The sequence below is a fragment of the Colletotrichum costaricense genome (assembly GCF_030867565.1).
Source record: "Colletotrichum costaricense strain IMI 309622 chromosome Unknown Scaffold_4.1, whole genome shotgun sequence".
Taxonomy (NCBI): Eukaryota; Fungi; Ascomycota; class Sordariomycetes; order Glomerellales; family Glomerellaceae; genus Colletotrichum; species Colletotrichum costaricense.
The window spans coordinates 1,944,786-1,957,103 of record NW_026848233.1 but is presented as its reverse complement, the minus strand read 5'-3'; the positions used below and the strand labels follow the sequence as shown (position 1 = coordinate 1,957,103).

Below are 12,318 nucleotides of genomic sequence, written 5' to 3'. Positions count from 1 at the left end.
GAAAGGCAAAACAACTCAAAAACGGTACTGCTGATCCGTACAGATAGGTAGGTACTTTAGGCCGATATGACGGGTTGATTGTTCAACTGTCCAGGAGAAGTGAGATAAGGTAAGGGTTGTGTTCAATTGCAGCTCTCCATGAGGCCATTTGTAATGACAGCAGAGAGTATTTAACACGGAAGCAACGTGGACATCCAACCTAATGTTGAGCTTCCTTCGGGTCCGCGAGGTCCGTACCTGTTGATAGTGACTTCCAAGGTGGTGGTGTATGATTCCGGTGGATAAAAAGTCGTTTAGGAAGGACGCCCCACAGTGGCTCCCAACCTAGGTACCTAAGCTCTGAACTTCTGAAGTGCCCGACTCCACCAATTTGTGTACTCCGTAAGGAAGGCGGGGGCTCTCCAGGTTCCCCCTCAGTAACGGGCGCTTTCTGAGTGGCTCCACAGGTAGCTAAGATTCTACTAGTGTAAGTCCCCGTCCCCGCTCCTACCCGAAAAATGCCCAGACTCTGGGGGATGCTGGGGGAGAAATGAGTGGGACATTGGCAGGGCGAATGGAGGCGCGCGGGCAAGGCGAGAGCGGGACGTCGACCTCTTCTTGCCTTTCCTAAGGTAGGTAGGTAGTGGGAACATTGGGCACCTAAGGCAAGCACGGCTGCACGACAAGGTAGCTCACGAGGGCACAAGGGAAAGAGGGCGAGGCAAAGGTCCTTCCGTATCTCCAAATGTCAATCATTGGCCTTCTGCGTCAAATCTCCGAGCCAATTCATTCTGGCACGTCTGGCTCGACCAATCCTGGCCCATCATCTGCCCATTTTGGCCGTTTACAGCTGCAGCTCCTTTCCGCGCCGCACTGCCTCCGGTTCCTTTCTTTCTCCCTCTCTCTCTCTCTTTTCTCAGCTCCCCCGTGAAAATTCTGACACTTCGTGACCATGTGATTGTCGACTTCGCCGCGCTACCAATTCTGTCGTTTTCGTGCAAGATGAAGCCAAGACTCGGTGAGATTTCCATCAAAGTCAACCTGACAAACCGTACAATTTGAGAACCTCCATTGGCCCTTCGTATCACACAGTACGATACGGATACCCCCAAGAGGTTCATCAGTGGCACAAAACGAGAGAAGGAACGCCATCAGCCTCAAGGTCATGATACTTTGATTGGGTAGCCGGGGATACCCTCTCCAACGCTAGAAGCCCGCGGAGTGCCTCCTAGTGGGCGGCGTCCGCACTCTTGAATCCTTGGAGTTGACAACGTCCACTGGTTTACTCGCCTCCACCTTGACGGTCGTCTCATCGAGAGCACCACGGCGTAGAGGACCGCTGCGTTCTTGGCTAGGTATTCACCATTTCATTCGAGGCTATCAAATCTCAGCCAGTCCATCGTCAATTGCCTCCCAACATGATCCGGCTTTCTTCGCAACGGCTGGACCGTGTCTACGGCTCACTTCGTATCCGTCGCCCCTTCACTTGTACACTACAGGGTAAATCTCATCAACACCCCTGCAGCATGGGCGGGCAAGCCACGCAGGTCGGTATATTGCGCCGTGGTAACGCAGAAGGGGGACCTGTGTAAACACCCAGTCACACACAACCACCCAACATCACTTTCATATGCTCAATCTTGTTCACGAGATGCCGAGGGACCGCACTCTGGTGGCCCAGCGGGATTGTAACTCTGGTGTTAGCGGGCAAGGGGTCCCCCTACCTCTTCCTCGACACACAATGCGGGGCATCCGCTTAGGTAGGAAGATGGTGTCGACCTTGTAGCTCGGCATGCCACCCAATCTGGCAACGCTGCCCCGGTCTGCCCTTGTAATTCGACCTCCCCTCCATCGCAGATTCGGACGTCAAAGATTTGACCTGGCATATTCTTCTGTGTTGGTCTGTGGACAGCCTGCCACGCCTGCCATCTGACTGGCCGATCCGTTCTCTCTCGTTACGCACTCTAGCCATGTATCCGTTGGATAGGCACTTTCGGCCCATACACACCCACGCTTAACGGACCACATGCTGCGACCTTGCTTGCACTTACACACGATGCCTGCTCCACGCCCCAGGTACCGCAGGTCCGCAGCACATCCCAACCTACACTACCCTGCCTACCCTACCGAGTCGAGCTGGGTTAGTCGATGGGTGTGTAAGGAAGGGGAAGGGTTACATACCTGATGTGGACATGGAGATCTCGAGCTATCGCTGCCGTGTGATGCATAGGATGCCTACTATTCCCTGGCATCCCCAGCTTTTACCCCAGAAAGCATCTCTCTCGATCTCTGTACTTAAACACCCTCGGTCCCACTCGATTACTTGGTTCTCTGACATACCAGACAAAAACTGTTGAGCTGTCATCGACATCGAGGTTTGACAGACAGTTTCCTCCTATCGTTCACGCGAATACGTACACACGCACACTCCCACATACATCGGGAACTCACGGAAGTGAAGGATAACCCTACAGCTTTATCGCACGATATAACGCGCATAACGAAGCAGTTCGGACAACATGAGTAAACACGATATCTCTCACTCCGAGAATGCCGTCGGTGGTGGTGCTGCATACGGCGGTGGCAAGAGGAAGACATGTATGAGACATTGTGCAAGGTTCTGGTGGCTCTATTTGATCGGTAGCGTCGCAGGAATCCTTCTCGTCGTTCTTCTCATGTAAGTGTCAACATCCTCCCCAAGGCGGTCCAAATCCCAAGTGTTCTAATGCGAAACTCAGCATCTTTGTTGCCGTACCAAAGATTGCACAAAAGAAGCTCGATGATGCCGAGCTCACAGTTGATAGCATCATCGTCTCTCAGACAACACCCACTTCATACAACATGGCTATCAACTCGACGCTGAGATCAGACGGCTCAGTCAAGGCCACGATCGAGGGTTTCGACGGCAAAATGTTCCTGACAGACCTTCCAGGAGAAGTTGCCTTCGTGAACCTCACGTTCCCCGAGACCAAATCAGTTAAGCTACAGACCGTCAACATTAGCCAGCCCATCGAAATCAACGACATGCCCGCCTTCACCACCTTCAATACCTGGCTTCAAAACAATGAGTCTGTCAGAGTTACGGTCAAGGGCGACACTCATATCAAGGTCAATGGCATTGCCAGGCGTTACGGGGTTACTTTCAAGAACACAATGACCTTGAAGGGTAAGTTCCGCCGCCACTGCACTAATCTCCAGGTTGCGTCCATGGTACACGTTGCTAACGAAACCTAGGTCTGAACGGCTTCAAGGGCCTTAATGTTACGGATAACACCATCTCTCTCACATCGGACGCTCAGGGTGACAACTTCAAGGGTCACGTCTCGATCCCCAACCCTTCTGTTCTCACATTGGAAATTGTACGTTTATGCAACTTCTCTCAACAAAACCAATACTAACATCAAGGTTCTCAGGGCAACGCCTCCTTTGTCAACCTTTTGGACGGCCAGGACATTGGCACCGTCTACCTCGACAATCTCCTACTCCACCCAGGCATCAACAACGTCACCATGCGTGCCAATATTTCTCAAGCCCCCGTCCTTGCCGCCATGCAGAAAAAGCCCGCCTGCGAGAACGGTATCATTCCCTTCAGCCTCCGCGGCAAGAACGTTACCAGCAATGGCCAGAGGCTGTCCTACTTTTCCGATGCTCTCTCCTCTGGCGAGGTTGTTACGGATATCAACATTGGCGAATCGTTGAAGAGGTCTCTGAACATCACGTTCACCTGCACTAGCTAGATTCTCAGGCGACTTTGTTAAGTCTGCTACGGACTGAACGAAAAGGGGGCACACTATTTGCGCGTTGAGAAACGAGTGTGGGTGGCAAGGTTGACAGTTCTGCACGAATATGAAAGTATTAATGAATTTTATTATGTTGCTTGGAAAGCTCTTGCGACTCTGGGGCAGCGTTGAGAGCGATGGATCGGACACCTTTGCGGTGGTGATAATCTAGCGACCCTAGATACCTATGACGGCGTAGAGCCGTAACATAGCTGGAATATGATACCTTGATACCTGACTCTACTGCCCGGGCTGATCAAAGCGCGACTTAAAGTAAGATCACATACGATGTCACGATAACCTTCAACTGACAGTGTCGCAAACTCGTACTCTGTTTTTAAGATTCGACGTCATTCCCTCTCGTCCCTACGACTTCCAGCCTCAATTCTGACGGAATAGAAAAAGTGACGCATCTACCACACACAACCTGTCGTCCCAAGTAAAGAGAAATCCCATCCATACCCCTTTTTCCTTCTCTCTCGGTCCGTGTCCCAGAACTCGACCATCTGACAACAAATGACGGTTTCCAGCGCACACCCTCTTTGAGCGCACGAGCGCACAACGTTTCCGCCAGGGCAGTCGTCATCCCGAAGTAGGGGTATCAATCGCGAAGATTTTAGAGGGCTTTTGGGGCTATGTGATATTTCCTCTAGATCTCTTGGTACCTCTTGCGGTGTGATACCCCGCCTCAAGTTGCTGTCGGGCGCGGGGAAGCCGCATCAGAGATCCGATAGCCGTCGTCAATCCCACGTGCTGAAGATCCGCAACCAACGTTGACGCGCGCCTCGGCTCCCAAGGCCAGAGAAGGAGAAACGAGGCTACACAATCAACCCCCCAGCACCTGAGACGCCGTTACGAAACTCTGTCTCCATTCTAGACCCCACTGTGCGGCAATGCGGACCATGTAACCCCCCTCGAGTTATAATGATATTCTTTTTCCACGGCACTAGTGTACATTGTATGCGTATGTGTGTTTGTTTGCGGCTAGGCATGCCAGCACATTCTTATTCCCCTCATTGCCATTGATTGAATAAAGTGATGCCGAGGAGATCGACGGCGAGCGTCAGAGAGACACCGAGGTCTGCGGGTGCCAATCGAGAAGGAGATTTCGGGCTACTCGAGGATGGGTTGCAATTAGAGGACCAAGGATGGAATTAACACAGAAATAGTTCGCTTGGCGATGGCAGAGATGTGGAGGATTAGCCCCCAATCAATGACACAAGACGTCTGATAGCTGCATCGATAACCTGGAAACTCCCCGAGCAGGTCAACCTTGAGCGGGAAATGAAAAGAGCAGAACGCTTTGGACCCATCTGCGCGATGTCTGACAAGTTCCCGTAGAGTAGCCCCTGTCACAGAAGTGTGAGGAAGAAGGATCGATGTTGGTGACTGATGGGTACCCCAGCAGTCAGCTTGCCGAGTTGCTGAATCCCTCAAACGCCTGTCAAGCAAGATACCCGTAGTAAATGAACAGCTGAAGCCGAAGCTGAGGCAGCTGACAGACGTCAGTGACCAAACAGCCCGGATGCCTTGCCAAACGGAATCACCAACCAGGCCCAGCTTGCTGCTCTTCACAGCGCACCCGCCTTCCTCTTTCCTCCACGCGAGACGAGACCCCCTTGCTCAATCCCAGCCGCAGGCGAAGCAGCAGACTCGGCACCTGCTGCGGCAGCCGGCACGAACTCGACGGGCCCGCCTCCCTTCCTCGCCCCCGCGCCGCGCACTTTATCCTGGCTCTGTCGCAGCGCCGTCCTGCCCGCCCACTCCGGCAAGAGATCCTCCGACGTCGGGTCCCAGCCGAGCGCGGGCGGTAGCGTGGTGGCGTAGCCCGCGCGGCCGTCGAGGTCGACGAAGGACATGAGCTTGTCCGTCAGGCTCGGGTTGCGGAGGGCGGCGGACTGGGCGAGTTTGGCATTGAAGTGGACGCCCTTCTTCTTGAGGTCGAGAAATTGGGTGAATTTGGCGCTGAGGGCGGGGGGTGGGGAGCCCGGCGGCGAAGGGGGTATGTCGAAGTTGGGCACGGGGGGCAGGGTGAGATCGCGGAGGAGGGCGCGGGAGGCGGTGTATGGCGAGGCTGGGGGTTGGGACGGATCTTCTCCTGAGGGGAGATTTGGTAGTTGAGTGTCCATTGGGGGAAGGGAGGGGCCCAGTGGGACGGAGTGTTGTTGAACTGGGCCTATTGTTATGGCTTCTGTGGATGGTTGAGGCTCTATTGGTGGTTGAGGTGCGGCGGCGGCGGTAGGAGGAGGAGCAGCAGCAGCAGCAGGTGATGTTGATGGTGGCTTGTCATTATCTGAGAGGCTCATTAGTACGAGGTTGTGAGAAGGCCGAACTAGTTGGCGAGGTATTACTTGAGCCTGTGTTATTCTTGGGAGATGTGGGTTTATCGGCAATCTCAGTCTAGACATTGTATAAGTGACTGGCTTTCTGAGTGAGAAGAGGAGCATCTTTGTGAGCGCACCTTTACATCTTCGACCTCATCGTCTTCGTCACTGCTGCCGTACGCCACCAGACCACCCATTGTATCGACTCGGGGATCTTTATGTCAAAGAAGGTCTAAGACAGATGTCCTTTTGGGTTAGATTGACGTAGGTTGAGACGTGAATGAGTTCGATGGAGGGACAAGATAATTGGGGACAGGTGAGAAGCTCGGTGTGCTTCAACGCCCCACGCGACAGGCGACAAAATCCGGGGAATGCACGCGCCTTAAGGTAGTGAGGTATCACCTAAGGCAGCCTTTCTAATTGCTAAGATCACCTGTAATATTCAAATTCGTCGAATCCTCTGTTGTAAATTTTAAATGACTGAACCGGCATAGGCATTGAACATTATGAGTCGAGAACTCTTTCACTAACCATCGCCAAAAGAGTTTTAAGTGAGAATGAGGTGCCTTCCCTCTGCAACCAGCCACACCTGCGATGTGGCTGGGGAATGGTCCGTGCATTGTCGCGGATAAAGCTCGGTGGAGTTGGCCTCGTTTCCTGGCGCATCAACTTTAATCTGATAATCGTCACGTCGCAACTTTTCCGCCCCTCATGCCAGATCCGTCATTCGCTTGCCAACAGACCTAGTACATTGGAAGAGCGGCCCCGTACAGCGGTACTTGCCCATCAGGTTCCGAACTCTCAGAATAAACAGTGGCAAAAAAACAAATACACGAGTGAAGACCCTGTCGAAAAAGTAGCTCGAGACCTACAACATGGCTCGGACCAGGGACTCGCGCTCACCATCGCCTGCAGGAAGCCAATACGCGAGACGCCGCAAAGACGATGACAGGAGGGACCGCCGTGATGATGGAGGCAGAGACTACCGTCGTCGCTCGCGGTCCAGGAGCCCTGGCGATGTGAGAAGACACCGCAGAGAACGAGAATGGGACGACTCTGACAGGTACCAACAGCGACGATACCGAGATCGCGAGCGCGATCGCGACTCTCACCGCCGGAGAGATCGCTCCATAGACCGACGAGACGACGATTTGTATCGCGGAGGCCGACGAGACAACGACCGCCACAGAGACAATCGGAGGAGGTCTCGCGATCGATTCGCCGACAGAGACCGATCTCTCGACAGACGGCGGCATCGTGATAGCGACAGGGACCATCGTCCAAGGCGAGACGACTCCAGGGATCGAGCTCGCGCGAGGCGAGAGGGAACTGCTGACTCCCGTCCGCGTAGCAAGCGCGATGATAGCCGCCCACGCGGCGCGGCGCCTCCAGAGAAAACCAGTACCCCTGGTAATGAGGTGAGACCGATCACCATGCCCTTTCCATCATGGATCACTAACTCAATATCACAGGCTGCTAAGCCCAAGCCCGCCCCAGCCCAGACTGAAGCTGACAAAAAGGCCGAACGACTGGCCAGGCTCGAGGCCTGGAAGAAGAGCAGAGAGAACAAGGCCAATAAAGAGAATGAGGTTAATCCAAGTCAGACTAGGAATCTCCTCGCGGAGATGGACAAAAAGTCCGTGGCGTCCCCGGCTCCCGCTTCGCCATCTGTCGCCTCGCCTGCCGTCGCATCTCCCGTAGTCGCGTCCCCGGCGGCATCCCCAGCGCCAACGCTCAATACTTCTGGAAACGCATCACCAGCTGTGCCTTTCGCGGGCAAGTTTGACCCCAAGGCCATTGCGAAGAAATCGGCAGCGTCTCACAAGAACACCGGCACGAATAGTGTGCTGGGCGCGCTGGAAGGCCGGCCCGAGAAGCCCACGACACCTGTTGCACCAATCACGAAGGGTAAGCTACCACCCCCTTCCTATGCAGATTCGCAAGGGGCAGTCATGAGAGGGACACATACTAACAGCATAATAGCCTCAGCACTTCCCGCCAACCGAAACCTGAGCGCTTTTGGTTTCAGCAAAGCGACTGCCGACAGTGAGAAGCTCGCAAACAAGCGCAAGCTCGATCTCGATGAGGAGGAAGGGACGAAGAGGAAACTCACAAAGCTACCCGCACTTCCCCTCGAGGCTGATGACACCCCCTACGCTGATCAAGATGAAGACGATGAGTCGGACGGTGGCAACTTTGCCGAAACGGAAGAAGAAGCTGCTGCAATTGCCCGTGCTGCGCACGAACGACGCGAGAGAGAGCTGCAGGAGGCGCAAGGAGAGTCCAAGCAAGATATCGACATGCAAGATGTTGCGCCAACGCAAACTGCTGAGCCAGTTGAAGAGCCTCCAGTCGCCGACAAGATGGAGGTCGTGGAAGCCGAAGAGGACGATGTTGATCCGTTGGACGCTTTTATGGCCGATCTGTCGGATACAAAAGCCGCGCCGGGTCCCAAGGCAAGTACATCCACGAAGAAGGTCCAGGAGCCTGAGGCGTACTTCAGTGACGATGAATACGCTTTCAAAGCAGACGATGGCCCCAACGCCAATGCAGCTCTCGCCATGGCTGCGAAACGCAAGAAGAAAGATATTCCCACGGTGGACTACAGCAAGATAGACTTACTACCTATTCGTAAGGATTTCTGGGTCGAACCAGCGGAGCTTGCCGCTCTCAGCGAAGAAGAGGTCACCGAACTGCGCGCGGAGCTTGACGGCATCAAAGTCTCGGGCAAAAACGTCCCTAAGCCGGTACAGAAGTGGGCCCAGTGCGGCCTCAACGAGCGGACATTGGACGTCATCGCCGGCCTTGGCTATGAAAAGCCGACGCCGATTCAGATGCAATCTCTGCCCATTCTCATGTCGGGGCGTGATGTTGTCGCCGTTGCCAGGACTGGATCAGGTAAAACAATGGCCTTCCTCCTTCCTATGTTCCGTCACATTATGGATCAGCCGCCCATCAGGGACACCGACGGTCCCATTGGTCTCATTATGACACCGACTCGCGAGCTGGCAGTCCAGATTCATCGCGATTGTAAACCCTTTCTGAAGGCAATGGGTTTGCGGGCTGTCTGTGCCTATGGTGGAGCTCCCATTAGAGATCAAATCGCCGAGCTCAAGCGCGGTGCCGAAATCGTCGTGTGCACGCCCGGCCGCATGATTGACCTGTTGGCTGCCAACCAGGGCCGTGTTACGAATGTGCGTCGCGTCACATACGCTGTCCTCGACGAGGCTGATCGCATGTTCGACATGGGTTTCGAGCCACAAGTCATGAAAATCTTCGCCAATATCCGCCCTGACCGGCAAACCATCATGTTCTCCGCAACCATGCCTCGCAGCATTGATTCCTTGGCCAAGAAGGTACTCAAGTCTCCAGTTGAGATTACCGTAGGAGGCCGCAGTATCGTGCCCGCAAACATTACGCAGATTGTTGAGGTTATTCCCGAGACTGAAAAGTTCTACCATCTACTAGGCCTGCTTGGTGAGCTTTACGAAAAGGATGAGGACGCCCGTACTCTAATCTTCGTCGAACGTCAGGAGAAGGCCGACGACCTTCTTAAGGAACTCATGACCAAGGGATACCCCTGCATGTCGATCCACGGTGGTAAAGACCAGGTCGATCGTGATTCTACAATTTCCGATTTCAAGAACGGTATCGTGCCAATCCTGGTCGCAACGTCCGTTGCAGCGCGAGGTCTGGACGTCAAGCAGCTCAAGTTGGTTGTGAACTATGACCCACCCTCTCACCATGAGGACATGGTGCACAGATCCGGACGTACGGGAAGAGCAGGTAACACTGGAACCGCAGTGACTTACATTTCTGAAGACCAGGAGAATTGCGCCCCTGGCATCGCAAAGGCTCTGGAGCAAAGCGGTGTTCCTGTACCTAAGCGCCTGGAAGAGATGCGGAAAGCATGGATAGAAAAGGTCAAGGCAGGCAAAGCCAAGGATAACTCTGGCTTTGGTGGAAAGGGTCTGGACAGACTCGATGCCGAGCGTGAAGCTGCTCGTCTTCGTGAGCGCAAGACTCACAAGGCCGAGGGCGAAGAAGATGACGTGAAGGAGGAGAAGGCCGAGGACAAGGGCAAGTCTGCTGTCATCGACATTCAGTCCAAGGTATCAGCCGTTGTGTCCCGTGCCGCCAACAAGCCTGAAGAGGCCAAGGGCAAGGATACACCGGCTGCCGGCGGCGCCGGAGGCAAGCCGGGACAGCCTCTCGACATGGTCAGCGCAGCCATTAGGAACATCAACGAGCGACTCGGCAAGGCCGGGCAGCTTCGGTCAGGACAGCCCATCGACAACAAGGGCCCCGACGCCGGTGCGTACCACGCCACCCTCGAGATCAACGACTTCCCGCAGAAGGCCAGATGGGCGGTCACAAACAGAACGAACGTGGCCAAGATTTTGGAGGCAACTGGTGTGTCGATCACGACAAAGGGAACCTTCTATCCTGCTGGCAAGGAAGTCCCGGCCGGGGCGGACCCGAAGCTGTACATTCTCGTTGAGGGTGACACGGAGGTTGTGGTTGGCGCTGCTATGACCGAGCTTACCCGACTTCTCAGTGAGGGAACTGTTGCGGCGGCTACGGCCGACAGCCGTGCTCCCGCATCTGGACGTTATAATGTCGTGTAAATTGCCCGAGTTCTTGTAGTATATCAGATAATGCCATGGTAGCAATAGGGCAGGGGCGCAGAGGAGTCAATGATAACGCTGGTGCTGATGTCCGTTCTTAATGTGCACTTGATTTTTTTAAGGATAATAATTAGAGCAGTCGCCGCGGGAGATCAATAGCACCAGAGTGAAGCGCAGTTTGAGAAAGCGAAATGAAGAAATGTAGTAACTAATGACTTAGATCAACCTAGACGCCAGCAATGTATGAACTCCAAACCAAGCTCCAAATACCAAAACGAAGAGGTATTATCAACGAACATTGTCCACCCAAATCCATTATCTAATTCATCAAGAAAAGTCGCTAACCCCGCTTCTCTCTACTTCCCCCTTTACTACGTATCTTGGCTTTAATTGTACGTCCTAGCCTCCGCAGCGGCATCGGCATCACGTTGTCTCAGCTGCTGGGTGCTCGCGTCCTTGAGCAAATCGCTCTGAGTCTGCTTCTTCTGGGCGTTCAGTTGCGAGGAGAGCTTCCCGGTGGACTTATTTGCGGCTTTTGCTCGGGCCTGTTGAGGGACATAAGTGTCAGTAGGTTTATTCGCGCAGTATTGTGAGAAGAGGGGGGGGAGATGGCAGGTGAATCTCACCTCGGCTGCCTCCGCGGCTTTGCGCCGCGCTTCTGCGGCATCGGCAGACGATTGTTGTCCCGATGCGCCGCCACCGCTACCACCGCCCAGTGTCCGTGGCGGACCGCCGACTCTGGCAGGAATCGGCGCGGTCTTGGGCTGGGGCGGGGGAGCGGTGCCAAGCGGGCGACCCGGGGAGTCGAAGTTGTCCCCCTTCTCCTTGCCGCAGACAGAGCCCATTACGGTTTCTGTAGGAGAGTTCGGATAGTTTGCGATTGCGATATGGTATCTAGGGTTATAGGATCGCTGAGGTGGTGGTGGTGCGCGCGCGGAGTGGCGAGGTCGTTTCGGCGCGAGTCGTTCGGGGGAGAACGGGGTGAGGTCGGGGGACGGAGGTGTTCGGGGCCGGATGTACGTAAGGTGTTCGAGCAGGGTCCCGGGAAGGTGCGGTTCGGAGGTGATGCGGTCAGTTTTTGTCGCAATGCGCTTCTACGCTCGGGTCGGTGTTTTGGAAATTCGTAGCTACGATAGATGGCTTTGCGGGTTGCGAAGCTATTTTGAAGTAAAAAGGTCACGAGGAAGGAAGTAAGGCAGTGTCAAAGGTAGGCTGTTGGTTTTTAGCCGGAGAATCAGCGTGGCCGCGTCAGGTAACCTCGTCTATCGATATGAGGCCAAGACCGCCCAGGTTTGCGACGGGACGTTCACTGGTTCACAACGGCCTCCCGCCCATTCCATTGCCCTGCCACAGTGCTCTGTGCCACCCGGTACGAGGGGCACGCTAGCGGTGTTGGTGTTAAGGCCCATCAGCAGTCATGGACCCCTGCCGGGCCGTCCAGTGCACCGCAGTGACAGTCATTCAGGTCGTACACTACCACCTACCTTCCCTCCCTTGCCGTTGTGCTCATTTTGAGACTACGGCGGGGGCGGGGCTCATTGGCTCAAAAGAGAGGCGGATGCTCCAAAAAAGTTGACGGGCCAATGGCCGAAACTCCAATTCTTTTTT

The 12,318-nt window shown here is 54.6% G+C and overlaps 4 protein-coding genes across 4 annotated transcripts; 2 read left to right on the top strand and 2 right to left on the bottom strand.

The window, feature by feature from the left end:
- Positions 1 to 2,498: 2,498 nt before the first annotated feature.
- CCOS01_04697 (uncharacterized protein) lies at positions 2,499 to 3,716 on the top strand (the record flags this gene model as incomplete). Its single annotated transcript, XM_060452878.1, has 4 exons — positions 2,499 to 2,656; positions 2,718 to 3,145; positions 3,214 to 3,338; positions 3,393 to 3,716. The coding sequence occupies 4 exons, from the start codon at positions 2,499 to 2,501 to the stop codon at positions 3,714 to 3,716; spliced, it is 1,035 nt and encodes a 344-aa protein (XP_060316836.1).
- A 1,613-nt stretch (positions 3,717 to 5,329) lies between these two features.
- Positions 5,330 to 6,279, bottom strand: CCOS01_04696 (HCNGP-like protein; the record flags this gene model as incomplete). Its single annotated transcript, XM_060452877.1, has 3 exons — positions 5,330 to 6,051; positions 6,110 to 6,158; positions 6,220 to 6,279. The coding sequence occupies 3 exons, from the start codon at positions 6,277 to 6,279 to the stop codon at positions 5,330 to 5,332; spliced, it is 831 nt and encodes a 276-aa protein (XP_060316835.1).
- A 678-nt stretch (positions 6,280 to 6,957) lies between these two features.
- On the top strand, positions 6,958 to 10,710 carry CCOS01_04695 (DEAD/DEAH box helicase; the record flags this gene model as incomplete). Its single annotated transcript, XM_060452876.1, has 4 exons — positions 6,958 to 7,101; positions 7,217 to 7,492; positions 7,555 to 7,990; positions 8,066 to 10,710. The coding sequence occupies 4 exons, from the start codon at positions 6,958 to 6,960 to the stop codon at positions 10,708 to 10,710; spliced, it is 3,501 nt and encodes a 1,166-aa protein (XP_060316834.1).
- Positions 10,711 to 11,096: 386 nt separating this feature from the next.
- Positions 11,097 to 11,555, bottom strand: CCOS01_04694 (uncharacterized protein; the record flags this gene model as incomplete). Its single annotated transcript, XM_060452875.1, has 2 exons — positions 11,097 to 11,255; positions 11,337 to 11,555. 2 exons carry the CDS (start codon positions 11,553 to 11,555, stop codon positions 11,097 to 11,099), a joined length of 378 nt encoding a protein of 125 aa, XP_060316833.1.
- Between the last annotated feature and the right edge of the window lie 763 nt (positions 11,556 to 12,318).